The sequence below is a fragment of the Spermophilus citellus genome (assembly GCF_964194105.1).
Source record: "Spermophilus citellus genome assembly, chromosome: 1".
Lineage (NCBI taxonomy): Eukaryota > Metazoa > Chordata > Mammalia > Rodentia > Sciuridae > Spermophilus > Spermophilus citellus.
Window position 1 is genome coordinate 16,086,391 of NC_138182.1, and position 27,152 is coordinate 16,113,542.

The 27,152-nt window shown below is 37.0% G+C and overlaps 1 protein-coding gene across 1 annotated transcript; it reads left to right on the forward strand.

Annotated features, from left to right (window-relative positions):
• The first annotated feature begins 1,317 nt into the window (after positions 1-1,317).
• TGDS (TDP-glucose 4,6-dehydratase) lies at positions 1,318-26,859 on the forward strand. Its single transcript, XM_081291818.1, has 12 exons — positions 1,318-1,472; positions 3,570-3,636; positions 4,929-4,997; positions 6,201-6,291; positions 11,550-11,692; positions 15,466-15,564; positions 16,629-16,688; positions 18,112-18,155; positions 18,874-19,039; positions 19,659-19,717; positions 20,314-20,411; positions 21,959-26,859. The coding sequence occupies exons 1-12, from the start codon at positions 1,387-1,389 to the stop codon at positions 22,027-22,029; spliced, it is 1,053 nt and encodes a 350-aa protein (XP_081147944.1). The 5' UTR covers positions 1,318-1,386; the 3' UTR covers positions 22,030-26,859.
• The last annotated feature ends 293 nt before the right edge of the window (positions 26,860-27,152 follow it).

Consider the following 27,152-nt stretch of genomic DNA (forward strand, 5'->3'; position numbering starts at 1 on the left):
AATACCATGTAGGGGGAAAACAAGACATTTCCTATTTGACAATATTTACTAATTGTTTATTTTATGTCAGGCCTGGTCTTAGAGATTTGGAATTATCACAGTAAACAAAAAGGCCCTACCCTCACGGAGAAGAAGCAATGAACAATTCAGCGAAGTATGTGTTGATGACTGCTATAGCAGCACAATTCACAATAGCTAAACTGTGGAACCAACTTAGATGCCCTTCAGTAGATGAATGGATAAAGAAAATGTGGTATATATACACAATGGAATATTATTCCGCAATAAAAGAGAATAAAATCATGGCACTTGCAGGTAAATGGATGGCGTTGGAGAAGATAATGATAAGTGAAATTAACCAATCCCAAAAAACCAAATGCCAAATGATTTCTCTGATTTAAGGATGCTGATCCATAGTATGCTGGCGGGAGGGGGCAGGCGGAGTGGGAGGATTAAATGAACTCTAAATAGGGCAAAAGGGAACAGGGGAGGGGAGGGGAGGGAAGAGAGTGTGTATAGGGGTAGGAAAGACCCTGGAATGCATGGTCATCATTACCCTAAGTACACATAAGACTACCCGAAGGATGTGACTCTACTTTGTGTACAACCAGAAATATGAAAAATTGTGCTCTATACATGTAATATAAGTTGTAATGCATTCTGGTGTCATATATAACAAATCAAAATTTTAAAAATAAATAAAATAAAACAGTAAGATGGTTCTATAGGGCTAGGATAGAGCTTGCTATTTTAATTGGGGTGGTCAGGAAAAGGACTCTAATAGGATGACATTCGAGCTAAGAAATAAAGAAATAAAAACTAGGCACAGATTGGAGGAAAGTGCATTCAGGCTGGGGTGGAGTAAGCAAGAGGGGAGAATATTAGGATAATACCTAAGAGTAAGGCCTAGGGAACATCTTTATCATGATTGCAAGTAGTCTCCTATCTATCTTATTAATAATAAAAAATAAATTTGCAGTTGCAACCTCCTATTTCCACATTGCAAAAAGAGAACTCTGGAGTTCTCAGCTTAACTGGTGCGTAATCTCTGAAGATGGGTGAAGTGCAAGAGCTAAAAGAAGGCACTTCTTCAAAACTCTGAACTTCCTTGTTTTAAGTAAAGCATAACTCGGGCTAGCAACAGTTGCCTGGAAGACGTTCCACACACTGCTCTGCCCCAACTCCCTCAATTACTCGCAGTAGGTCTGGCTTTGATCCAGAGAACCTGCGCCTGCGCGGTAGCCCTGCGCGGCCGCCCCGGAAGCTGCGCCGACTTCTCTGTAACGTGTCAGTGGAACTAGGTGTGTCGCAAAAAGTCGCGGTGATACTTTCCTCTGGTCTTCAGACCCCGGCGCTTTACGGTGCTAGGTTCTGCCGCGCTGGGAGATGTCGGCGGAGGGCAGGGCGGAATCCCACGGTGCTCCCGGCAGCTTTGCGAAGCGGGTCCTGGTGACCGGGGGTGCTGGTTTCATGTAGGTAACAGCGCCGTCAGTTTCTCCCCGGAAACCCCAACCTTTTCCTGCGACTCTGCTTGCCGTTGGCAATTTGAGCCCAGCTTTGGGTGGGTCTCCTGTAGGGGAGGTCCTAATGCACCCCCGGGAGCATCCTACCCTTTTCTCTTTCCCTGGCTTGTGAGGACGTGGGTCTTTTGAAACTGTGACTTCTACCAAACTCCTGCCTCCCGAAGCAAGAGTACTGTAGTAATGTCCCCGCTTCTGCCTTGTCTGAGATGTACCTCCTGTCACTGCCTGAAGTGTGCACACGTTAGTTAAGCTGTCGCCCACGGCTTCCCATGCGCACCCCCAGCCTGACCACCCCCAGCCTGACCCCAACTTCCATCACCATGAAGCACAGGCCTTTACGTATAGGCGCCTCCAAAATGATTGGGGATTATGATAGGACTTATTTATTGTGCAAACTTCTAAAAATCCTTGGTTGCTGCTGACCTGCACTAGATGTTTGATCAGGTCCTTTCTCCTAATTCCAAAGTGTGTCCTCGATGTGACCACTTCTCACACTCCCCGCCTTCCACCCTAGTCCTCATTATCCTCTCCCCCCCCCCACACACACCTTTTGCCTAGACTACTCTTGATTGCTTTTACTGCTTCCGCTCTTGTTCCCTTAGAGTGTTCCTCACGCAGAGGTCAGTGTTTCACTAAGTCAGATCATGTTAGTGCATAGAATTTTACTCCAATGGTTCCTGCCCACTTTAAAGTAAAAACTTATTACCATATCTACAAGCTTATTTGGCCAAGCCTTACTTTTCCAACCTAATCTCTTTACCCTCTTACGATTCTTGGAGCACACCAGGCTGGTGCCCCCTTCTGTCTTGAGGCGTTTGCACTTGCTTCTCCTTCATTTCAGCTACCTGTATCACTCAATTTGGGTTTTTACTTGGATATCACTTCCTCAAAGAGTTCTTGCCTGACCACACTATCTAAAATAACCCCTTTCCCAACTAACATACTTACCCTGCCTGATATTATATTGCATATTTGTGTTTCCTTGATTAATGCCTGCATCCCCATTCTAGAATGTAAACTCCATGAGGGCAGAGACTACTGTTCACTAAGCACTTGGCAGAATATCTGACCCATTTTCTGAAGGTCTTCAGTGATTGTTGAATGGATGAATGCAAGAATAATGAACAGGAAACTCCTACCCTCAAGAAACTCAGTGTCTAGTGGAAGAAGAGGAAATATGGGGATTGATTCTTATTTATTGCCTATTAGCATATTAATCATCCCTTCTAATCTGATGGTCACTTGGTGGAGAGTACCAGGCATGCAAATTTCACTTATGAGAAGAGTATGAACATGTGAGAGTGCTGGTCCAGGAATGGTATGACCTAGAAAATGCTGTGAAAGAACTACCAGTGCACATCTTGATTTTATAATTTGGTCAATGCTTGCCGCTGTTCCGGAGGCCCCAGCATTTTAAGTGTTATAAAATTGGGTAGATCTTCCACTGAAATATGCCTCAGGTTCTACTGCAGGGCCCTCTGAAGCCCAGAGGCAAACAGGGGTTGGTTTCAATTGTTATCAGCCTGGGAAACCTACATTTTTTTCGGGGACCCCCTTGAGAATTGTGGCTTATAACACCAAACTCTTGTACCAAGACACAGGAATTGCAGAAGTTACTGTAAACAAACAGATGACTGCTCATATTGATTTAATTTTTATGTAATCACATCTACAGTTCCTGAACAGGCACATTATAATTTCAGTGTAGTCACTCTGAGTAGCACCATTATGTTTTTCATCCAGCATTAACTTTCACACTCTAAAAGATGCATGGACAGTATAATTTGTTGAACTGATTTTTTTTCTTTATATCCAGAAACACTAAATTCTCTATTCTACATAGCATAAAGGGAGCAAAAGAGTTAGTTTATAGATGTTGTTGGTGAAAAGTGTACATGTGTGTATATTGATGTTGTTTCTGTTTTCTTGAAAACATTTAAAGTTATCTTTGATTATTTTCATAATAGTCAACAGCATAAGAAAATATTCAAGAGTCTAAAGGGGTTGAAATTTTCCACTCACAAGATGTTATTTTTTTCCTTATAGTGCATCACATGTGATTGTCTCTTTAGTAGAAGATTATCCAAATTATATGATCATAAATCTAGACAAGGTGAGTTTCATAAAAATAAGCTTCATGCACTGAAATTACAGTTCAATTTAATTACATTTTTTTTAAAGTACCAGAATCCTGTTAGTTTTTTATTTAGTCTTTAGCTACTTGGGGGTCTGTATGGTCATGTGCTCATGCTGCGTTAAATCTTATGCAGAATCTTTGGAAACTTTTACTTATTATGCTAAGCCATAAAGTCAAAGTTTTTTTTTTTTTGTGTTTTGTTTTGTTTTTTGTACTTGGGATCAAACCCAAGAACCCCATGCATGCTAGGCAAGTGCTCTATCACTGAGCCACATTCTCAGCCCTTATGTGCAGTATTTTTACCAGAAGAAAACTTTCACTCTTTCTAAATTCAGTATTTAGTAAAATGTGACTACCAGTTTTTTCTTGGTGTTGACATGCTTTATTTGATTTAATTATTTAACTATTTAGTTTTATAATTATCATCACCTAGAAAATTGTACATGTTTATTTTACAAAATAAAATTTAGTTAAATTAATTTGGTTTTGTTGAGAATTCTGCAGTAATAATTGGAGTTTCCTTAAAGAATCTGAAAGCCCTAGTTGGAAATCATAGATTTTTTTTAATCTGAGCAAATACAAATGGCACAGATACAAATGGTTACCTTAATTTCCTAAAACACAATAGTTAAGAAGTACAGATAAAGAATAACCCTTAACTCTTAGGATTTTTTTTTACTGCATTACTAGTGAACAAGAATTCTTTTTTCCCTCATCTGTACACTGACTTACCAACAGTTAACTCAGGAACTCAGGACCAGGTATAATGAACTATAGTATGTATAAAACAGGCATCATTTTTGATGACTAGTAACTTTTCTGTCAGGAGTAGTAAACTTTTTTAAACACCAGTGGCCACAGGCAAATTTGGGTAGGAACATATTTTAAAGTACACATTTATAAAAAGGCTTTTTTTTTTTTTTTTTGGAGTCCGCTATTTTGAAAAGGTATCACAATTACTTGTTTTTGTTTGTTTTTTGTTTAGTTTTTACTTGTAAGATGTCAGAAGCTGGGATGGGGATTAGTTGTAAAGTGCTTGCCTAGCATGCATCATGCATAAGGCCTAGGATTTGGTTCTCTAGCACCTCGATCAATGTATGTCAGAAGCTTAGAATGTGTAAAAGCATAGAGGAAACACACTTGAAGAGAATATGTTCTTGTATTACAATCATTAACATCTATAGTTTTAAAAATAAATTGGTATTTTATAGGAAGAGCTAATATTATCACTTTTTGTGTTGCCCCTGGCCATCCTCTCTTTTTTTAAGCTGGATTACTGTGCAAGCTTAAAGAATCTTGAAACCATTTCTAACAAACAAAACTACAAATTCATAAAGGTATGGAAGTCTTCTTATAATTATTGAACTGTGCCTCTTTAGTCATATAGAGATTATAATAGCTTCCTATTTACAAGCTTGTGTGTAAAGGGCTTGGCAAGCACACTTACTAAAGGCCTTTTAAAAGACCAAATAGTTAATTTCCAGAAGTACCACATGCTCTAGAGAATTCTACTTTTAGGTATACCACATAAAAAATTGCATGTCATTTTTGATACCTTAGAAAATCTGTGAGTAGCTGGATGAATTTGTGTGGTTTTTAATTTTAAGTCCTCACTAGCCTGTTTAATAGTGCCTACCTGGGATTCAGAGTGGTTGGTGTGAAGTGTGGTGTCCTCCTGAAAGGCTAGCCAGACCATGAAGCACATGAGGTAGTCTCTCCCCATGAGGGCACATGGCCTCTGGAAGGCTGATTCTTAACTCGCCACTCTTCAACAAGTCCCAAGTATAAACCAGAGCAGATCCTTTATTTGCAAAGGGAAATGTTACTTTCCAGTGAAACTATGTTGTGATTTTATGTTCTTTTCTTTTAAAATTGATTTTACAGGGGCTGAGGTTGTGGCTCAGGGTAGAGCGCTCACCTAACATGGGCGAGGCCCTGGGTTCAATCCTCAGTACCACATAAAATTTAAATAAAGATTTTGTGTCCAACTATGACTAAAAAATATTTTTTTAAAAAAGTGATTTTACAAACTCTCTTTTAACCACAAAACCACAAAAATATATTGAGCAATTAGTTCATAATTCTGTTCTGTGTAAAAGTATTTTCTTCAGTTACTAAAGGTTTTTTGAGAATATGTTTTTTCAGAAGAATTAAACCATAACTTTACTATTATTTTCCAATGTTCATTCCAGTTGTTATACTTACTTTAGATATATTTCAGTAATGGTTCTTTCAAAATTTTTAATACTACTTTCCTTTTTAATATACTAATCTTAGATTGTCAAGAATATAATGAAAAAATGTAGAAGTAGTTGGGTGGTCAATAAAATATTGTTTTATACTTATTTGCAAAAAATGCTTTGAATCGAATATCTGGAGAAATATATCATTACTGTACTTGTCTGACCATGTGGTTGAATGTTCAAGATATTCTCTATTGAACTGGGAAGTGGGAGATGGGGTGTGTTATAGCAAAAATGAATTTGATGATGACAGTGCTCAGAGAAACCTAGTGTTTTCATGTTTGCTTTCTCATATAGGGTGACATTTGTGATTCTCACTTTGTGAAACTGCTTTTTGAAACAGAGAAAATAGATATAGTACTACATTTTGCTGCACAAACACATGTAGGTAAGCATTGTCTTATGCTCTAGTTGTGACTGGCATTTCTTTTTCCTCTTGTGGCTAACTAGACTAAATCCAGAAGTAGAACTAAATAAATGGTTATCTAATACACATCTTTGAAAGAGGATATACATGTTACACCAGAAAAACAAGACTTTTGCTATGTCATTGATATATTTGGCACTTTTTAGATCACTTTTATTAGTGTGGGTTGAAATATAACCCTGAATAGATCTTTTTTTTTTTTTTTTTTTTAATTGGTTGTTCAAAACATCTTAAAATTTTGAGTCGAGGGGCTGGGGATGTGGCTCAAGCAGTAGCGTGCTCGCCTGGCATGCGTGCGGCCCGGGTTCGATCCTCAGCACCACATACAAACAAAGATGTTGTGTCAGCCAATAACTAAAAAATAAATATTAAAAAAAAAAATTAAAAAAAAAATTTTGAGTCGAACCAAATTCAAACTGGTGATTACTTGTGAAAGGTAGGAATGAGGAAATGGGTCTTCAGCTGTAATTTTTATGTTGTTTTTCTTAAATTGGGTGGTGGATACACAGATGAATATTATGTTGTTATCTGTACTGTTTTATGCATTTGAGATATTTTCTAATAATTTTCTGATATGGTTACAGTGAATACAACATATATTCAAAAGAATTTAGAAGTGAAATAAATAATGGTAATATGAACACCCATGTAGCCATCATCCAAACAAAAATCAAAGTGTTGTCAGATCCTCTTTGGAAGTGCACTGCTATTGCCTGCTGTCTGATTTATTTCCTTTGCTTTTCTCTGTAGTTTTTCTATTTATATTCTTTTCCCTAAGCATTATAAGTTTTGGCTTTTTAAATTTTATTTAAAAAACATATAAGGTGGTATGTAGATTTTTTTTGTCTTTCTTTTTAAAAATCCATTTAGATTCATCTATCCATTTGGGTATAGGTACAGTTTGTTCATTTTCAGTACTGTATAACATTGTAATTTAAGAATTGGCACAGTTTACTTAGATATTTCACTCCTAGTGGAAATTTGGGTTGTTTATGCTTTAGGGCAATTTTGAACAGTACTACTGTGAGCATTCTTACGCATATGTCATGGTACACATACGTACACATTCTGATACATAATTAGGATCATAAGATTTGTCTGTTTCAACATAAAAATATCAAACTGTTTTCCAGAGTATATTAATTTCTACTCTTCCAGTAATATGTAACTTCCTGTTGCTCTAGATCTCACCAAAATTTAGTTTTGTCAGATTTTTCCATTATTTCCAATCTCAGCAATGTGTGATTTGTCTTTTATTATATTTTAAATTTGTATTTTCCCTAATTGCTAATAAATTTTAGTATTTTTAATGTTTTTTGGTAATTAGGATTTCTTCGGTGAAATGCTGTTGAAATCTTTTGTCCAGTTTTTAATTTTGTGGTTTATCTTTTTCCTCATCGAAAAAGATGTTTCCAGAATTAGTAATCATTTTGGGTGGTTGAACCATTTATCTTTTTTTTTAATATATTTTTTTTTAGTTGTAGATGGACACAATATCTTTATTTATTTATTTTTATGTGGTGCTGAGGATTGAACGCAGTGCCTCACATGGGAGGCAGTGCTCTACCACTGAGCTACACCCCCGCCCCTGAACCATTTATTTAGGAAGTCATTTTCTTAAATGATGTATACACTTTGAAGTCCATTTCATTTGACATTGATGTGACTGTATCACTTTCTTGTGTATCTTTTTTTATTAGTGCATTATAGTTATACATCACATATCTTTTTCCATTCTCTTTTTTTCAACCCTTCTGGCTTTATGGCTTATCTGTTTCTTAAAAACAATGTGTATTTGGATCATGGTTTTTATTTTAATTACTTTGAACATCCTTGATATTCATTCTCTTGCTTGCTTTTTAAAGGACTTAACTAAGAAATTGTTCCCTTTTTCTCCCTCTACTACTTTGGAAGATATATATTCTTTGTATTCTTTGAGTGGTTTTACCTTAGGAATTACACATGTATAATTAGCTTATTTAAGTGTAAAGTCCATAAAACCTTTGCCCTCCTCCCAGGTATGCATTTTAACACCATTTATTTATTCCCAACTGTATTTATTTAGAATTTTAAGTCTATCTTATTTTTCAATCCCATTGCATATTTATTCCTACTATTTTGTGTAGTCAGTATTACTATTTTGTTTTATCAATATTCATTTTTAGAGGCTTGTAGATAATATCAAATTAAGTCATTTATTTTTCACTTATATATGGAATATCTTCATACAAGTAGGTTTTCCACATAAATTATTAGGATGATTTAAGTGATACTGAAAAGCCAGGTTAACTGCTTGATACCTTTTGTTTATGTGGTAAGCTTTATTTGACTTGGTTTTCTATCACTCTCTTACTTTCTTTTCTTTTTTGTATAATTATGAATTCATAGAGTTGAAGACTTTTGATTCTTTGTTTGTTTGTTTTAATGAATTTCAGTTTATATTCAAATTGACCCACTACTAGCCACAGAGAGCCAGAGTTGCTTCCTGGGTCCTTAGTAGTCTTTGTTGCCATCTTATTCTCTGGTGTAGCAGGATGTTCTAGGTTTATCTTCAAGGTTTCTTCCAAGGATCTGGAAGCAACCCTTCTTCTAAGGACTGAGGTTCCTTTTAATGGGAATAGTAGTTACAGGCCTCAGTCTGGGTATGTTCACTGTTACCAATTGGACATTGTTTCTAGGCTTTTTCAGTTAACTTCAGAGCTAAGGAATATTTATTTATTTGCCTATTTAAGATAAAATACATCATGAGTTCACAATGCATGAGTGCCTAACTCAAAGTTGTTATTAACCCCATGGGTCTTATAGTTTCTTTCCCTTATCCTGAATACCTTGGTTCTCAATAGCACCATAATAATTTCTCATTTTCTTTTCTATTTCCCATTTCTTGGTACTGGGGATTGAACCTAGGGATGCTTTATCCCTGAGCTACATCCCAGGCCATTTTTATTTTATATTTTGAAGCAGGATCTCATTAAGTTGCTGAAGCTGGTCTTCAATTTGCAATCCTCCTGCCTCAGCCTCCAGAGTCTCTGGGAGTGCAGCTGTCTAACACTGCATTCATTTGTCATTTTTTTAAAATCCCATAACACAACAAAATAAGAATAACAATAGCAACATTATCTGAAATGACAAGGGTTTTTTTGTTTTGTTTTGTTTTGTTCTTAGTAGTTTCCCACCAGTCAAATTATTTTGTTTTATAGGTACTCAAAGCATGGTTATATAACTAAGTAAATTCATTGTTTGATTCATATTTTCCATCTTGCTTTTGAGTTTTAGAATTACTTTCTTTCTTTTTAATTGTTTTTCAGTTATGAAAAATATAAAATAGTTCCAAAGTCAAATCTACCATATAAGGAATATTTATAAGTCTGTCTTTGGCCCCTGCTCTTCTTCTGTGTTCTACTCTCCCCTGTAGAACACTTTATATACATTTTAGTTTATTCTTTCTTTTAAAAGAATAGATATTCTGTGCCCCTCTTAGAGAAGTGATAATCTCGAACATACAGCTCTCTCCCTCTTGCCTTTTTTATTTGACAGTATATCTAGGACATCAGTCTATATGTACAGTGGTTAAGTTTATTTCCCACTGTTTTAAATAATGCTGGAGTAGATGGCTTTGTACTTGTGTCTTTTTGTATATTTTTAACTAATGTTGGGAAGATATGCCTAGAAGTTGAATTGCTGGGGGCATTAATCTTCTAGAATTGCCAGAACAAAGTACCACAGACTGAGGGCTTAGAGAACAAATTTATTTGCATTCTGGGGCCTGGGAGTCCAAGGTCAAGGTGTTGCCAGGCTTAATTTCCTCTGAGGCCACCTGCTGGGCTTACAGCTCCTTTGCATTTACTCTGTGTTCACAGGACCTTTCCTCTGTGTGCATTCCTGGCATCTCTTTTTAGGTGCAGATTCCTCTACACTAGGTAGATTGGACTGGGGGGTTCACCTTCAAGGCCTCATTTTAACTTAATCACATCTTTAAGGGCCCTAACTCCAAATATGCTCACATTCTGAAATATTGGCCAGGTATAGGGAGGTCAGGTGTCACTATACATTTTATGTAACAGTTCAGTTTATATCTTTGGGTTGGGGGATAAATGCATATTAATTTGGTTAGAAATTGCCAAATTTCCTTCCTTAGGGTTGTAAGCATTTTGCATACTCATTCCCAGTGTGCAGAATTAAGTCCCCCACACGCCACAAAGCCTCAGCAACAAAACATTTTGTTAAATTTTTTATTTTTTGTCATTGTGATAAGTTATAAGTGGCATTCTCTGAGTTTGAAACTTGGGTTTTCCTTATAAATGAGGTCGAGCATCATAAGCTTAAGGACTATTTATATTTTTATATCTAAACTGTTTTGTATCCATTTTACTGTAGGATTGTTCTTATTTAGTTCTACAAGGTATTTATAGGTTGAATATATTAATGTTTTGTCTCTAATAAGTTCAAATGTTTTTCCCAGTTTGTCTTTTTTATTTTGTTTCTAGTCTAGTTTTTTTTTTTTTGGAGGGGGCAGGGGTTGACAATGAAAGATTTTTTTACAAGGTAAAATTTATTAATCTCTTCCTTTATTGTATGTGAATTGTGAGTCATAGTTAGGGAAGTTACCCCATTCCCTGGTAAAGCAGATGATTTATTCAACACTTATTGATTTATTCAACATTTATTATTTTATTCAACATTTATTATTTTTATCAGTAACAAGTTGCTTTGAAATGCATAGCCCTCAAATTGTAGAAACTGGAAGTTTCAAAAATTTTTAAAATTTGAATACTTGAATTTTTAAATTTAGATGCATCATTTTGTGTTTCTTTCTTTTTAGGATAAAATGTTTTTTGAAAATTTAACAGATTGTTTTCTAGCTTCTGAAATATTTATACATACTATATAATATAGGCTTACAGAAATAAATATCAATGCATATATATGTTATTTCCAAAACTATTTAATTATGATGAGTAAAGAGAAGAGAATAGTACTCTCTTAAAACTAGAATTGAGGGACTGGGGATGTAGCTCAGTGGTAGAGGGCTTGCCTAGCACGTGTGAAACACTGGGTTCCATCCTCAGCATTACATAAAAATAAATAAGTAAAATAAAGGTTTGTGTTCATCTACAACTAAAATAAAAAAATTTAAAAAACAAACAAACTGGAATTGATTGTTTGGTATTTGTTTTGTCCTTGGGTGAAATTGTTCTAGTTTTTTTCTCTTCTTTTAGATTTGTCATTTGTCCGGGCCTTTGAGTTTACCTACGTTAATGTTTATGGCACTCACGTTTTGGTAAGTGCTGCTCATGAAGCCAGAGTGGAGAAGTTTATTTACGTCAGCACAGATGAAGTATATGGAGGCAGTCTCGATAAGGTAAATAATTTACCTTTTCTAAGTTTACGTTAGAAAATCTACAACACCTGTTTACTTATCATGTACCATGATGCAGATCCGTCTTATTAAACCTGTCCTGCACTCTTCTCATCCTCACTCTCCAGAATTTTATGCCATGGTCTCTTCTGTTCAAATCAAATACCATCCTAAATGGAGAACAGCCTAGTCTCCTATAGATTTATTCATAATTTGCCTGACAGATTACAAGACAGCAGCAAATATAACATTTTTTGTCTCAACCTCACAAACATGTAAGTTTACCAAGATGGCTTCAGAGTGGACAGACCGAAGCAGGAGTATGATAGGCTGCAGCAGGTTCCTATGTACCATTCTCTGCCAATCGGCAAACACATTGGAATATCCAGGGGCAAGTGTGAAATCATTGTAGAAAGTGGAATCTATTTTTTATCATTTCTAAATATTATACTTTTTTGCACCAAAAGATGACTCCATTCTTCACAATTTATATATTTTTTCTTTTCTCTTGTTTTTTTGGGAGATAAATATCTATGCTACTAGATACAGTGGCACTGAAATTAGGAAGGTACTAAAGGGAAATCTCAAAAGAATATGTACAAGTAACAATTATTGGATATTAACTGTTAAGGGTTATTAACTCTTTTAAAGGTCATTCTCTGTACAATTGACACTTGAGAATGGTTGTGTGACCTTGTGCCATATTTAAAGGAAAACTGCAGGTAACATGAAATTATGTGGAAAAAATGTAGTTCCTCATATTTCTATAGTTTTAATCTCCAAATAACTACTGTGGCTACCTATAGACCTCTAAAGACCCACCTAACCTTACCCAGTAAAAACTGTAGTTTTCCTTTATGGTAGGCCTATTTTTATGTTAGTTGAATTTTTTACTAGTACTTGTCATTTTAAAAAAGGTCTCTCAGATGCTTCTAATCTTTAGACCTGTGAGGGGTCATCAGACTGCTACTGGTTTCTACTCTGGCAGAGCTTTGAACTTGCATTGTGATAGAAGGATTCAGCATTATCTGGATAGGTGGTAAGGAAAGTCCAAATCTCTTCCAGTTCCAAATGTTGTCATTTCATTCAAGAGACTTAAATTATTTGTTGATTATACATTATAATGGAGGAGACAAAAACATCATTCCCATGAGTCACTTATCTAGTGCCATTATTTAATTTAGATATATTGCATAGGATGTGCCCACAATCCTTTTTACCACCAAATAATTCTCTGATTTTGCTTGGGTGACCCTTACGCTGGTGAACTGCAGAATGTCCCAACAGTTACTATCAGTTCAGCTACACCAAGATTTCTAGAGGCAGTGACTTCTCCACCAAGCAGATTGTAAATTAATTTCAAATGAAATCTGGCATCACCCTGAGGGAATTCTTACTTCACACTGTTGGGGAAGTTTACCAAGATGGCTTCAAAGTAGACTAACTTTATACAGTGCAGTTAAAAGACACACTCTTTACATTTAGCAGTCAGCGTGGATACAACAAAAAAGAAAAGCTACATTAAAACCCTGGGTTGGAATGCTTCACATTTTCCATAAAACAGAAACTAAAATAACCTGTTACAGAGTTCTCAGGGTTTTTTTTTTTCCTGTACATAAGAATTATCTAAACATATCTTTGTAGTAACCAGGACCTGCCAGTACTGTGCTTTACTTGAGTTCACAGATCTGCTGTAACCTGCAGCTTCCCTGTCCCTTCTCTGGCTCTCCTCTCCTACTAAGCTTTGTTTTCTGGCAGGCAGTAAAATATTCTGTCACCACCACAGCTCCTGCTGCTGCTGGAACCTCATGGCCACCTTGGGTTTATGGTTTGACAAAGTATTGGCTGTTACAATGGGTGATAATATTGAATGTTTCTATCACAGTGCAAGTTCAAAGCCCTGCCAGGAGTAGAAACAGCAGCTGGCTGATGCCACCCCACAGGTCCCCAGATCAGAAGTGTCTGGGAGAGGGCTGGGGTTGTGGCTCAGCAGTAGGATGCTCACCTAGCACGTGCAAAGCACTAGGTGCGATCCTCAGCACCACATAAAAATAAATAAAATAAAGGTATAAAAAATATTTTTTAAAAAGTGTCTGGAAGACCTTTTTCAAAATGACCAAGTTTCCTCCCTTCTTAGATCCCAAATTTGAAGATTGATTGTTGCATTTGCCAAAATCATTGTTGCTCCCACTACCTCCAGAATTGCTTCTGTCTTTACCAGATCCATATAGATATCCCCACCACCATGGCTACTATAGAAGTCACCATGACCACTGAATTTTCCTCCATGACCAGTGTTGTAACTACCACGAAAATGATTTTCATGGCCACCACCAGAGTTTCCAGATCCACTTCAGCCTCTTGGCTTGATGAAGCAGTAGCCATCTTGTTTCCAAAGGGCTTTCCTCCCCTCAGAGTGTCCATTCCCAGAGGAGTATTTCTCAGTGACAGACTGACTCACAGACATGGCTGCCAGAGGTTATCAAAGCAAAGCGCTTTTTCTAGCCATTGCCTCAGTCAGTCCTGATTTCAGTTGCTTCAGTTTTCCCACATTGTTCAAAGTTATCTCTTAGGTCATATTCTTCAGTGTCTTTTATAATGCTGCCCACAAAGATCTTTTCCACAGTCATGTGGGCTCCTGGCCTTGGAGAATCTTCTCTTGAGACAGCTTTCTAAGGTTCCACAATCCCATCTCCTTTGTATGGCCTCACATTCATGGCTGCACCCACCTCCTCCACAGAGGAGTAAGTGGCAAGCCCAGAGCCCCTGGAGTGTGTGGTGTTTGTATCTCTCATTACCACACAGTCTGAGTGTTCCACATTGTTCAGAATGGCTCCTCCAACTCCCATAGGTTGTTTCAAAAGTACAGGCCTCCAGTGATCTCCAGGAGACTGTGACTTAGACATGGCTTCATGAGAAGAGAGACTTAATAGTGCTTAATTAGTGGCATCCATGGGCAGAAAGCTCTGTTTTTCACAGTCAGTTTTTATAGGGAACTCATTTTGTCTATATACACAAATACACACACATATGTGTGTTTTGGTTAAAACAGTGTGTGTGTGTATATGCGTGTGTATATATATATGGAACTCATTTTGTATACACACACATATGTGTGTATATATAAAGTAAGACAAAATAATGAGTTCCATATATATATATTTTTAAACCAAAACACACACACACACTGAAAAAAAAAGTCAAAAGTTTAAAAAGACCTCTAGTGAGAAAAAGGAGACCCTGACCACTTGTGGATCCCTAGTCCTCTGAGAAGTAGCCAATTTCAACTCTCTGCGGTTTTTATCAAACTTCTTCCTTCTAATTCCCTTTCCACTCTCTATCAGATCTGGCACAGTAGCCAGAATGATTCTTAAAATAGAAATCAGGTCATGGTGTTATTCTGTTCAAAATCTGTCAGTGTTTTCACGGTGACCTTCCAGGGTTCAGGGTACTATTCTGCCCTCCGTCCAGCTCTCTGAGCTCATCTCCCATCTCTCTTCCTGAACAGCAGCTTTCCTGCAGGTCCTTTGGACATTCTTCTGTCTTAAAGCTTTTGTACTTGTTCTTCTCTCTCCCTGCTTTACAGGGTTTTTGTGATCACTAAAGAAGTTACTGTGGGTGCATGTAAAGATTCAGATACACAGTGTTCAAGAAACGGTGGTTTTTTTTTTTAAATGCTATAGTAAACAATTCAAGTTCAAGTTTGTAATATGTTTTCTACTTAGAAAGTATATGTAGTACTTATTTTTTATCATAATATATCTTTTTAACATTAGGAATTTGATGAATCATCACCCAAACAACCTACAAATCCTTACGCATCATCCAAAGCAGCTGCTGAGTGTTTTGTACAGTCTTACTGGGAACGATACAAGGTAAGAACTGATTGCCGAAACTCTTGCACCATTTTATTTTGGACTTAAGTGTTAAAATTCCAACTCAACTCTAGCAGCATTTTAGTTATCGAGTAGAAGACAGCTTGAGAAAATGTAGTACTAAGGAATGTAAGATAATTGATTTTTGTGTGTGTGTGTGTGTGTGTGTGTGTGTGGTGCTGGGGATTGAAACCAGGACCTTGTGCATGCTAGGCAAGCACTCAACCGACTGAGCTATATCCCCAGCCCAAGATTAATTGATTTTTATATTGTGTGGCCAAGATATGACTTAACTTTTCTTGTTCAGTTCATTATTAAAGGAATAGTTTGAATACATATTTTTTCCTATTTCAGTAATAGGTAGAGTGTTACAGGTATAGTGAAGGCCCTGTTGGAAGCCCATGAGTAGAGGAAGACAGAGAGAGGGAGGACAGATTCCCTTCCCTGCCACATACTTCTCTGCTTGGTTCAGCACTCTTGGTTTCTCATGAATGGGAGATAGACCTTCCCCTGGTGCTCTGACAGTGTTGCTGTGGGACCCTTAGCCAGTAGGATCATCATCTTGAGGCCCGTATCTTTGACTTCACACTGATCTTTGAGTTGTTAGGGGCTAGATCAGAAAGGCATTCAAGATCCTCTTGCTTTTTATGTTTTAGTAGCATTGGTCCTCTTCCCTTTGTGGTAGCTCTAAAGGGTTGATACAGTGGAGAGAGCCAACTTGGTTACCATCTAGCTAAGCTTAGAGTCCTAGAGTTGGTTCTTGAAATGGTCAGATGGAAGAGTCCTCAGTATTCTGCTGGCAGAATTACAAACCCGCCTCCATCTGTGCCCATTCGCCCCTGCCCCAGTGAGGAGAATTGTCTTCATCCCCCTTTTGGACCCTTTGCTCTTATTGGAACCTCATCCTCCCCTGCCTTTCTAAGAACCGTACGTTAGAAACAGTCTCTTCGTTCTGTCTTCATGACATGTGGAATTATTTAAGCAAAGGTGCTTCTTTTTAAAAATTCTGTGTAGCTTTTTAATAATCACTATTATAATTGCCTTAATGTTGAATATTCTTTAAGTTTCCAGTTGTCATCACAAGGAGCAGTAATGTTTATGGACCACATCAATATCCAGAAAAGGTAATTTTATTCCGAATTCATGGTGGTTGTTTTAGTGATTGTAATTTTTCTTTGTTTAAAATATCTTCTCATCATTTCTTTGTCCAAAAAATTTATGCTGTAATTATACATAATTATTCTGCACAGGCCATAGAATTAGGCAAATCTTCTCAGACTTGAGTTTGAAGACTTAAATTTAAGTATCAACTTGATGCTCTCCAGCTGCCCTGACCTAAGGCTCTTTGAGCATTGTCTTTAAATTGAGGGATAATGAAAATGCTTAGGATTTTGAAGGATTCAGGTGATATATATGAAAATACCCTGTACTTCCTAGGACTCTGAAGTACTACAGAATTTTCCCACTGCAGCCACCATGCTGCAGTTAAGGCTCTCAGTTTGCAATCACCCCATTATGTCAGGATGTATGGAAAGTTGAAAGCTAATTATTGATGCAGGAAGCTTGTAGGTAAATTTGTATTATATCATTGGGTTAACTGCCCCAGCTCTTTTTTTTTTTTTCTTTCCAGAACTGAGTATTGAACCCAGGCCCCTTTACCATCTGTGCTATATCCCTAGACCATTTTATTTTTAATTTTGAGACAGGGTCTCACTAACTGTCCCAGGCTGGCCTTGAACATGCCATCCTGCCTCAGCCTTCTGGGCAGTGCTGTGATCACAAGTGGTGAGCACCACTGTGCCCAGTTCCCAATTCTTTTTGATTGTGATGTGCCTGAATGTCTTCCAGAAAGTAATAAGTAGTGAATAAAGAAATGTGCTAGATGGCTGGGAATCCCTGTGCAGTTAGTTCTGTGTCAGTAAGCCTGCTTTTAGGTAACTGTTGCCTGCTATGCCTAAATTTGGAGTCTGGGTTTTCTCACTTCCAAGCTGGTTGTTTTGATCTGTTTGCCCAAAGAAAAGGGCCATTTCATGGTGTGCTGGTGTTCGTATTCATATTGCTTAATTTTTGGAGTATCCTTATAAGTTTAATATAAATTTAGTAATTTCTTGCTTGCCACGTTTAACATAAGTTTTTTTTTTTTTTTTAATTCAAGGGTACTGTAATTTTTTATGAATCCCACAAGCACTTATTCAGTGAGTGGTTACATGTAAAGTGATAAATAAGATTCAATTCCTGCTCTTTAGAAATCAACACAGAAGTGAGCTTTGTGATGACAGAAAACTGTCCATGAAGACTTTCTCTGAGTTCTTCCACTGTTGAAATAATTGTATCTTCAGAGAACTGCTTTTTGTGAAATAGCAAGCTATCTCGGAGTTCTCTCACTTATTGAGTATTTAGGTTTTTTTCATGAGTTCCTGGTAAAAAGAATTCAATTTTTTCCATATGTATAGTTTTCTAATAATGATTTTTAATATATCATGAGTTCAGATTCATGTTAATGAGTAAATATTTGATGTTTAAAATGAATCTTAAATATTCTTTTAGGTCATTCCAAAATTTATATCTCTACTGCAACACAACAGAAAATGGTATGTTGTTTACCTTTGTACCTGTATGCTTTTCTGATATGTTGATAGTATTTGGTAACAGTCTCTTTTGAAAATCAGTCTTAGAGTTGGAGGCCATGAGTTGAATGTCCCACCAAATTTAAGAGTTCCTTCTTCATTTAGTGTGGTAGTTTTTTGAATATTATAAGCTATAATTCATTTCCATTATTTACTAAAATAATTTGTTTTTAAATGGTTTATTATAGATCTTTGAGCCATAGCATTAAAATTTGGTATCTGTCTTTACATAATTTTACTTTTTCAAAGGATTAATTTATATAGAACTGTAGACATTTCTTTAAAATGAACTTGTGGTATAAAATTGACAAATATTTATCATGGGCCCATGTTTGCTGATTTTTTATTGAATAACCTCAGATGCTTTGGACATCATTGAAGAACTAAGGTTAAAATTTAAAAGAGCTGGGCTTGGATTGTGGCTCAGTTGGCAGAGTGCTTGCCTGGCATATGTGAGGCACTGGGTTCGATCCCCGGCACCACATAAAAATAAAATAAAGGCATTGTGTCCATCTACTAGAAAAATATTTTTAAAGAGCTATTCATATTTTTGTGTTTTCAGTAAAAGGTTTCCAGGCTCTCTGTGGGAATTGTCTTCTCTTTACTTGTACCCAGTTTTTATCCTGTTTAGGAGCGCTTACATTTTTACATTTGATGATTCTGCTTCATTTAATCTGTTCAGCTGCATTCATGGATCAGGGCTTCAAACAAGAAATTTCCTTTATGCTACTGATGTAGTAGAAGCATTTCTTACTGTCCTCAAAAAGGGAAAACCAGGTGAAATTTACAACATTGGAACCAATTTTGAAATGTCAGTTGTCCAGCTCGCCAAAGAACTAATACAGCTGGTACGTATCTTTTGTAAAAAGGTGGTGTTTACACAACTGTAACTAATCACTAATTTAGTCAGTAGTAGTTTACAGTTGATTTAATTTTAAAGTGAGTAAATGGAAAATGAAATTCATAATTATAGGTATCCCATATATGTCTTCACTTGAAGCTCTAGCATTCATTTAGTAACATTTTTTGAAAAAAAGATAATTCATTAAATGTACCTGCCCTAATTGTAAGATACCTCAATTTTGTAAATATAGACTGTGTCTTAGAACCAAAGAATACTGATATGTAAAATAACTATGGTTATGAATATACATATATGTGAGGCAATATCAATTATAAATTATAGAGTTTAGTAGAAAGGGGAACCGAGTAATACCAAGTAATAACTAAAGGTCAGGAAAATTTATTTTCTCCCATGGTTTATACAATGTGTATTATTTTTGAACTTCAGGTAAAATTTAGGTTATGAAGTATAGGAAGCATATGTAAAGTATAAAAAGTATTTTTGCTGTCTCCCCTGCTTTGAGGCAATTGTTTTTCTTGTCTTTTTAATCAGCTATTAAATACCATTGTTATTCTCTAGTCTCATTTTATAATTTGACTCAATAGCCTTCTGCATTTTGACAGATCAAAGAGACCAATTCAGAGTCTGAAATGGAAAATTGGGTTGATTATGTTAATGATAGGTGAGTAACAAGTTAAAACATTGGGAAAAGGTTGTGAAATCTTAGGTATTATAAATTATATGGGCTTAACTGAGAACTAATTTATCTGTTTTGAATTTTCTGGTAAAATATTTTTTTCCTAATTTTAAATGTTACACAGATTAGGCACAGCACTGTTACTAGCTATGTGACTTAAAGAAGTTATCCAAGTCTGAGGTGTCCTTCGTTGTGAAATAGGGATAATATTATCTTACTTATAATGGTATTTTAAGGTTTAATTATGTATATAAAATACTTGGATCAGAGCCTGGCACATAAATGTATGCATTTATTTTTTCATTCATCACACATTTCATAAGTTCCTTCTGTGTGCTAGGCACTGGAATTACATTGTGACTGAAATAAATTTACAAAAAGCCTAAACCACAGAGAGGGTTAAGTGTTGGTGATTATGGTTTTTTTAATAACAAATTTTCTACAATAAGCATATCATTAGAGGGAATTATTCTAAACTTTAATTATGGTAAAGATGCATGAAAACATATTATCTCTCTTAATATTTAAATTTGTAAATATTTAGCTACAGTGTTATTTTAAATCTCTTTTATTTTTCTAAGACCTACCAATGATATGAGGTATCCAATGAAGTCAGAAAAAATTCATGGATTAGGATGGAAACCTAAAGTGCCTTGGAATGAAGGAATAAAGAAAACAAGTATGTTATAACTGGATATTTGGGGGGCAATTCAGAAAAATTAAAAGGAAAAGTGATGCATTTTTAGAACACCATACAAATTCAGCAGAATATCATGATGGATCATATGCACTCTTCAAATTGTAGCATTTAATATACTTCTCTAACAACACTACTGTTCCCTGAGCATTTTGAATTTCATAATTAACTTATAAGTCTTTCTTTCTCTTATCATTAATCAAATACCTATTTAATTGATTCTGAAATACACGTTTTTTCTTTCTTCATATCTGTGATAGGTATTTGTTTTATAATTGTTGATGTCTTATGATTATTATTGCAGCTTTCTTTCTCTTAGTAATATTTGAAACAAACAAATACAAAACAAATTTAGATATGCAGAAAAATCTATTAAAATAAATAGAAAATCTGTATGTGTTAAAAGTCTATTTAGAAATGTACTCATGAGAAAAGACCTATCCAAAAGTAGAAAAAAGTCTTTATTAAGAACATGATCCTGGGCTGGGGTTGTGGCTCAGTGGTAGAGTGCCCACCTTGCATGTGTGAAGCCCTGGGTTCAATCCTCAGTACCACATAAAAATAAATTAAATAAAGGTATCATGTCCATCTACAACTAAAAAAATATTTAAAAAAAAAAGAATGTGATCCTATGTTCATACATGAATACATGACCAGTGTAACTCCACTTCATATATAACCACAAGAATGGGAAGTTATACTCCATGTATGTATGATATGTTAAAATACATTGTACTGTTATGGACTAAAAAGAACAAATAAATTTTTTAAAAATAGCAAATAGCAAGGCATGGTGGTACACACCTATAACTCCAGTTCCCATAGGCTGAGGTAAGAGGATAGCAGGTTCAAGGCCAGCCTGGACAACTAAGCAAGACCCTGTCTCAACATAAAATATAAAGGATTGGGAATGTAAGTCAGTGATAGAGAGTGTCCGTGGTCAATCCCTAGTAAAAACAACAACAACAACAAAAAATGAAATATAATAAACTTGAATTGAATATTAAAAAGCAAAATCAAAGAAAACTTTAAACTATTAGGTTTCTTTTAACTTTAAAAAATGCTTCTTGTGATAGTATGGCATGAAATAATTTCATATATTAATAGAAGGAAGCTCACTGATCTCACTCTGCCTCTGATGCAGTATTACCATGTTTATATGAACAAAGAGTACACTTTTTTATAAAATAACTTGTAAAACCAGTACAAATGACCTGCCCCCTCACCTCAAATTCCTTAAAATTAAAATGTCTTAAACAATTGTTGTCAGCAGGTTCAGTATTGTAGGGCTTTTTAAAGAAAAAAGAAAAGAAAATGAAGGATTGATTTTAAATTCTCATATTTTCAGCCAATAAAATGTCTTCTAACTTCATTAAGTTCAAAATCAGCTTATGTCAATGTACATACAGCCTTTGTCTGTTGCTCAGCTGATGAGCAAAACTTCTTACATAGCAGGAACTCAGTTGTTTGTTGATTAATTGATGTTTAGTTTTTCATTTTTCATTTTTGTCTTTTGTTTTTCCTACCAGTTGAGTGGTACAGAGAGAATTTTCACAACTGGAAGAATGCAGAAAAGGCACTAGAACCCTTTCCTGTATAGCCAGTATTCATATACTTGGCATTGTTTTTCAGAGAAGAAGAAAATTATCCTACCTCAACAAATGGTATGAAATCAAGTGACCAAATGAAGTGCTCTCTTTTCATTTGGAATTAGATTCATCACTTTTTGTATTAAATTCAAATACAAAGTGCCTCAGTCTTTGGAAGATTGTCAATTGGCATAGGATTTAAATGTCAGAATTCTTTCAGAAAACATCTTCTGGAAATTAGGAAGTAGTAGGCATAGACAGATATATCTAGGGGTGGGCCAGGAAAGAATCTCCTGAACAGCGCTGGGTGGATTGCAGCCTTGGCTGGCTTGGAACTCAGTTGGCTTCCCAGCCTTTACCAGTGCATAGAAGTCTTTTAAGTTTTTATTTATAGGAGAAGTAGGATGAGTATTATGCTGTAATTCAGCTTTTTTTTTTTTCAAGGTATGATATTGTGCTTTAAAAATGGAACAAGATGAATGCATATATAGCACTTTTTAACTTTGGATAATTTTGTAAAATGCTTTTTTAAAACAGAATTTAAAGTTTTTGTATTTTCAAAATCAGTTGTTGACCCCTATATAACCTGTATCAGAGAACTTTTATCACATGTTTACTGTTTATAATTATTTTATTTATAAAATTACCAGTATTTTAATATATTTAATGTAGAATGAGACATTTTAAGTAATGTATATTTTTATTTTGCTCTAGAGGAAATTTTAAAAATACTTGATTATGTATTATTTAATCACTCTGTCCTAAAGACTGTAAGTTGATTTGAAAAGTAACTGACTGGACACTGGGCTGAGAAAGTGAGAGAAAGCTGGTTTACCCCTCTGATTATCAAGAATACAGATTTCAAAGCTTGTCGCCTTGGGTCACTGGAGATACAGGCTGGAGCAGTTTCCCTCTATGTAGATTGTATTGTTGCTAGAACCTCCGAGACTACGGGGCACCACTTTCTTCTTTGTGGAAGAGGATGTCAGAAACGGCAATTTGACTTTTACTTTGGAGGGCATGTCCTGGCACACCCTGATCGTCAGACTCCTAAAAACTTTATTGAAATAGCAAGCCTCTGAATCATCATCAGGGTGAAAGAGAATTATCAATGCCACCAGTGTGCTCTCCTCTTCCTCTTAATCCTGCCTGGTCAGCCTGATGCCATCAATGTGATAGATCCATGTCACACTCTACAGGATGTTCAGAAAATTCAAGTCTCCCAGGAAAACAGAACTAGTTCATGCAGCCCTTAGGTGAAACTGAGTGCAACTGTCTCCTTATCTTTTGTGATCAAGATGGAAATGTACACATTCACAAAATCATTGGTGGAATACCATGTATCCTCACTAAGAAGATGCCCTGTGGGTACCACAGCCACCTGGGGATTTGCTGCTTGTTTCAGCCGGCCGTTGTCTGCAGTTGCTCTCCAGGCTACCCACTTTCATTGGGGACCAGATAAATGAGTTAAATAGAGATGTGGTGGGGACCCACCTCTGCATCCTTGAGAGCCTCAAGGGTGACCTCATCCTTATCATCTCCAAGATATAATTTTGTTATTGATTTACTATCTTGGCCAGTGGAGTGGCCAGTTGGGGCAAGGCTGTCAAGTTAAGGTCAGGGCACTGATTGTGAAAAGTTAGGACCCTGACATGTGCATGGAAATATCTGGGTGGATGTCTTTAAAGATTTGACTCTGAAGTTTTTAACTATTAAGTCCTGAGTTTGGTCTTGGACTTTGTCTTTTCTCTACCTCAGGTGATAAGGTACTCATTTAATTGTCACTTGTTTGTTAATTACATTCAGTTTTTCCTTTCCTTCCCTTCCTTTCCCTTCTGTAGGTACTAGTACAGCATATTAAAGACAAATCAATGCCATTATCCTTGTATGACTTGTTCACCTGAGCTTTTCAAAATCCCAAATTATTGTACAGGCATGGCAGGACATCCTCCCTAGTCACCATACATGGGAGTTTTAGTGATGAGGTGACTGCTTTGCATAAGGGACTGTTTGTGCCCCACACCCTGGATGGTACTCATGACCAGCAAGGCAGGAAGTGTTTCAGTTCCAAATCTGTCTTACCAGCTGCCCTGCTGGATCACTCTCAGAACCAGCTATGTCATTTGGATCCTCTGGAAAGCAGGGACTGAGACAGAGGGGCACAAGAAGTTTAGGGGGGAATGTTTAATGGGCAAGAGAAATTGTGAGGTACAGTACAGACCTAACAGCTGTAAAGAGAAGGGAGAGGAAGAAGGGCTGGTAGAGAAAGCCTCAAGCTGTGGTGCGGATCTGACAGGATGTCAGCTAACCCAACAGGGGGCTCCAGAGTAAGATCACTTGTAGGAGAATCTCCCCACTGGGCAGAAAGGGCCAGGCTCCTGGATGTGCTCATTGATGGCCCAGTGAGCTCAGCAACAGCGGAGGGGAATCCAGAAGGCATTGCAAGGTGAGGCTGTTAGCCAACTGCGTTCTTGGCAGTGGAGTGACAAGCTCTCTCCAAGGGAATCCTGCATAATTGCCACCTGTCTGCTTACAGCAGCGAAGGGGGTCTTGGGATTTAATTGCTCTCAGTACAGATTTTCAACTAAACCACTGCCTTTAGTCCAATCCTTTACTCTCCTGAGCTTCTCTGGCATTCTGTTAGGTTACTAGCCTAATCTAGAGGTTCCCAGAAGGTTTTCTGGAGATGAAATTCAAAGTGGGTCTTAACAGATGGAAGGAAGTTCGTAGAGGAAGCTGAGTGTGAGTCGAGGCAGAGGGATTGGCAGAGTGAAAGTGTTAAGTGGTGAATAATACTGTTGAGGGGATGGTGGATCCTCACTGTTACTCTAGCAGTCATTCTCAGAATGTGTCCCCAGGTCATTAGGAAATGCAAATTGAAAATGTAGCACTTCACATCCATAAGGACAGCGAACTGCATTCTTGGCAGTAAGGACATAAGAAATTAGAACCCCGATGTACTGCTGGTGGGAAGGTCAAGTGATGTAGCCACCATGGAAAATCATGCTGTGGTTCCCAAAAAGTTAAGTTGAATTACCACATCCTCTTGCAATTTCACTTGGCATGGTTGAAGGAAGTATGTCATTGTGGGGACCGTGGGGGGACTATATCTTATCTCTGACTCCTTTCTTCCTCTGTTTGCTTCCTGAGTGCCATGAGCTGAGCAGCCCCCCTACACCCTTCGGCCATGATGGTCTATATCCAAAAGAATTGAAAACAGAGACCCAAATACACATGTGCACAGGGGTTATAACATTGTCACTCACAATTAGTTACAAGGTGGAAACCACACAAGTGTCCAAGGATAGATAGAATGGATAAATAAAATGCAGTATGTAGAGACAAAGGGAATATTATTCAGCCTGGAATTTCTACACATGCAAAAACATGGAGGAACTATGAGCAACTTATGAACATTATTCATAAGCCAGACCCAAAGAGCAATACAGTACGATTCCTCTCCTATGAGCTACCTAGAGTAAGCAAATGCATAGAGACAGAGAATATGATAGGAGTTTACTAGGGCTCAGAGGGAGAAAGGGGGGATTGCTTAATGTGTACAGAGGTTTTGCTAGGGAAAATGAAAAAAAAGTTCTAAAAGTGGAAAATGGTGATGTTTGTACAATTTTGTGAAGGCATTTAATGCCACTGAATTATACACTTAAAAGTGGTTAAAATGGTAAATTTTACATCATATACATTTTAGCACAGTAATAATTGTAAAGAATGTGTTCCCAAACCAAAATCACCTGCATCTCCGGGGAACCAATTAGGAAGGCAAATCCTTGGGCCACACCTTAGACAATCAGAACCTCTGGAGGTAGGGCTTAGTAACCGAGATGCATAATGTTTGAGAGCCTCTGCTCTGTGATGTAAGATGGGGAGAAAAGGCTGGAGGGGAATTAGTAGTAAGATGCTTGGACCTTATCTTGCCAGTGAGGAGCTGATTCTGGATTTTAAGGAAGAAATTGACATTGTCAGATTTGTGGATTTATCTTTTTTCTAATTAGCCTGTGCTTCTTGCAGAAATCTTGGAAAATTAAACAAAAATCTAAAAGCCATTGTAATGGTTTGGATCTGTAACATCCCCCAGATTTCATGGGTTGAAGACATGGTCTCCAGTGCAGTAATTAATGTCCAGAGGTGGGACTTTTAGGAGTGGGTCATAAGGGCTCTAACCTTTTGAAAGGATTACTAGATGGTAACTGTAGGCAAGTAGGCATAGTTGAAGGAAGTATGTCATTGGGGGGACCCTGAGGGACTACATCTTGTCTCTGACTCCTTCCTTCCCCTCTCTTTGCTTCCTGAGTGCCATGAGCTGAGCAGCCCCCCTCTGCTACACACTTCAGCCATGGTGTCCAGCCTCACCTCAGGCAGGCCCAAAGCAATGGAGCCAGCTGACCGTGGACTGAACCTCTAAAATCATGACCCAGAATAAGTCTTTCCTACTCTGAAGTTGTTTTGTCAGGTATTTTGGTCAGTGATGAAAAGCCGACTGCTAACTAACACAGTCATCCTTAATCTACCCCTGGAAGGTAACCTCTGTGATTATTTTGGTGTACTCCATTTCATTTTTCGGTGCATTTGTGCACATTTTTTAAAACCCAATATGGGATTGCTAGGAGCCACAACCAAATAATATGAAATAATATGATGCATGGCACTTTTGGTTGTAAGGTGACCCCAGCTAGCCATTGAGATGATATGATTATGTTAAGATTTACATTCATATGGATATTGGACTCCTGCTGTTCACCTTGGCCTGCTACGGGACTCATGTTACGGGACTCCTGGAGAGTTCCCATTGGTTGGGGAAGGATAGTAGGAGGGAATTCCAGGGGAGGTCCGGCCCGGGGTGCGTGGGTGGACCGGTTTTGGCTTGCGGGCGCATACGGAGTATTGGCGGCTTTTTCAAAAATAAAGTTTTGTTCCTGCTTGAGTGGCTCGTGATTCTGTGCCCAGCTAGACTGTGGCATGGGATCATTGTAGACATACTGGTTTGGAACCTGCCTTTTTTTCCCTTAGCAATACATCATGAACATTTTTACATGTTATAAGAACTTTTGCCATTTTTATTGCCTGCAGAATTACATTTTGATAGCTTATTCTGGGAACAGTATGGAAGATGAATTTA

Excerpts from the sequence above, each read along its gene's own strand:
- TGDS (XM_081291818.1), top strand. The coding sequence starts at position 1,387 with ATGTCGGCGGAGGGCAGGGCGGAATCCCACGGTGCTCCCGGCAGCTTT. Across the intron at positions 3,637-4,928 it reads TGATCATAAATCTAGACAAG|CTGGATTACTGTGCAAGCTT; the intron begins GTGAGTTTCATA and ends TCTTTTTTTAAG. Across the intron at positions 19,040-19,658 it reads CCAAAGAACTAATACAGCTG|ATCAAAGAGACCAATTCAGA; the intron begins GTACGTATCTTT and ends GCATTTTGACAG.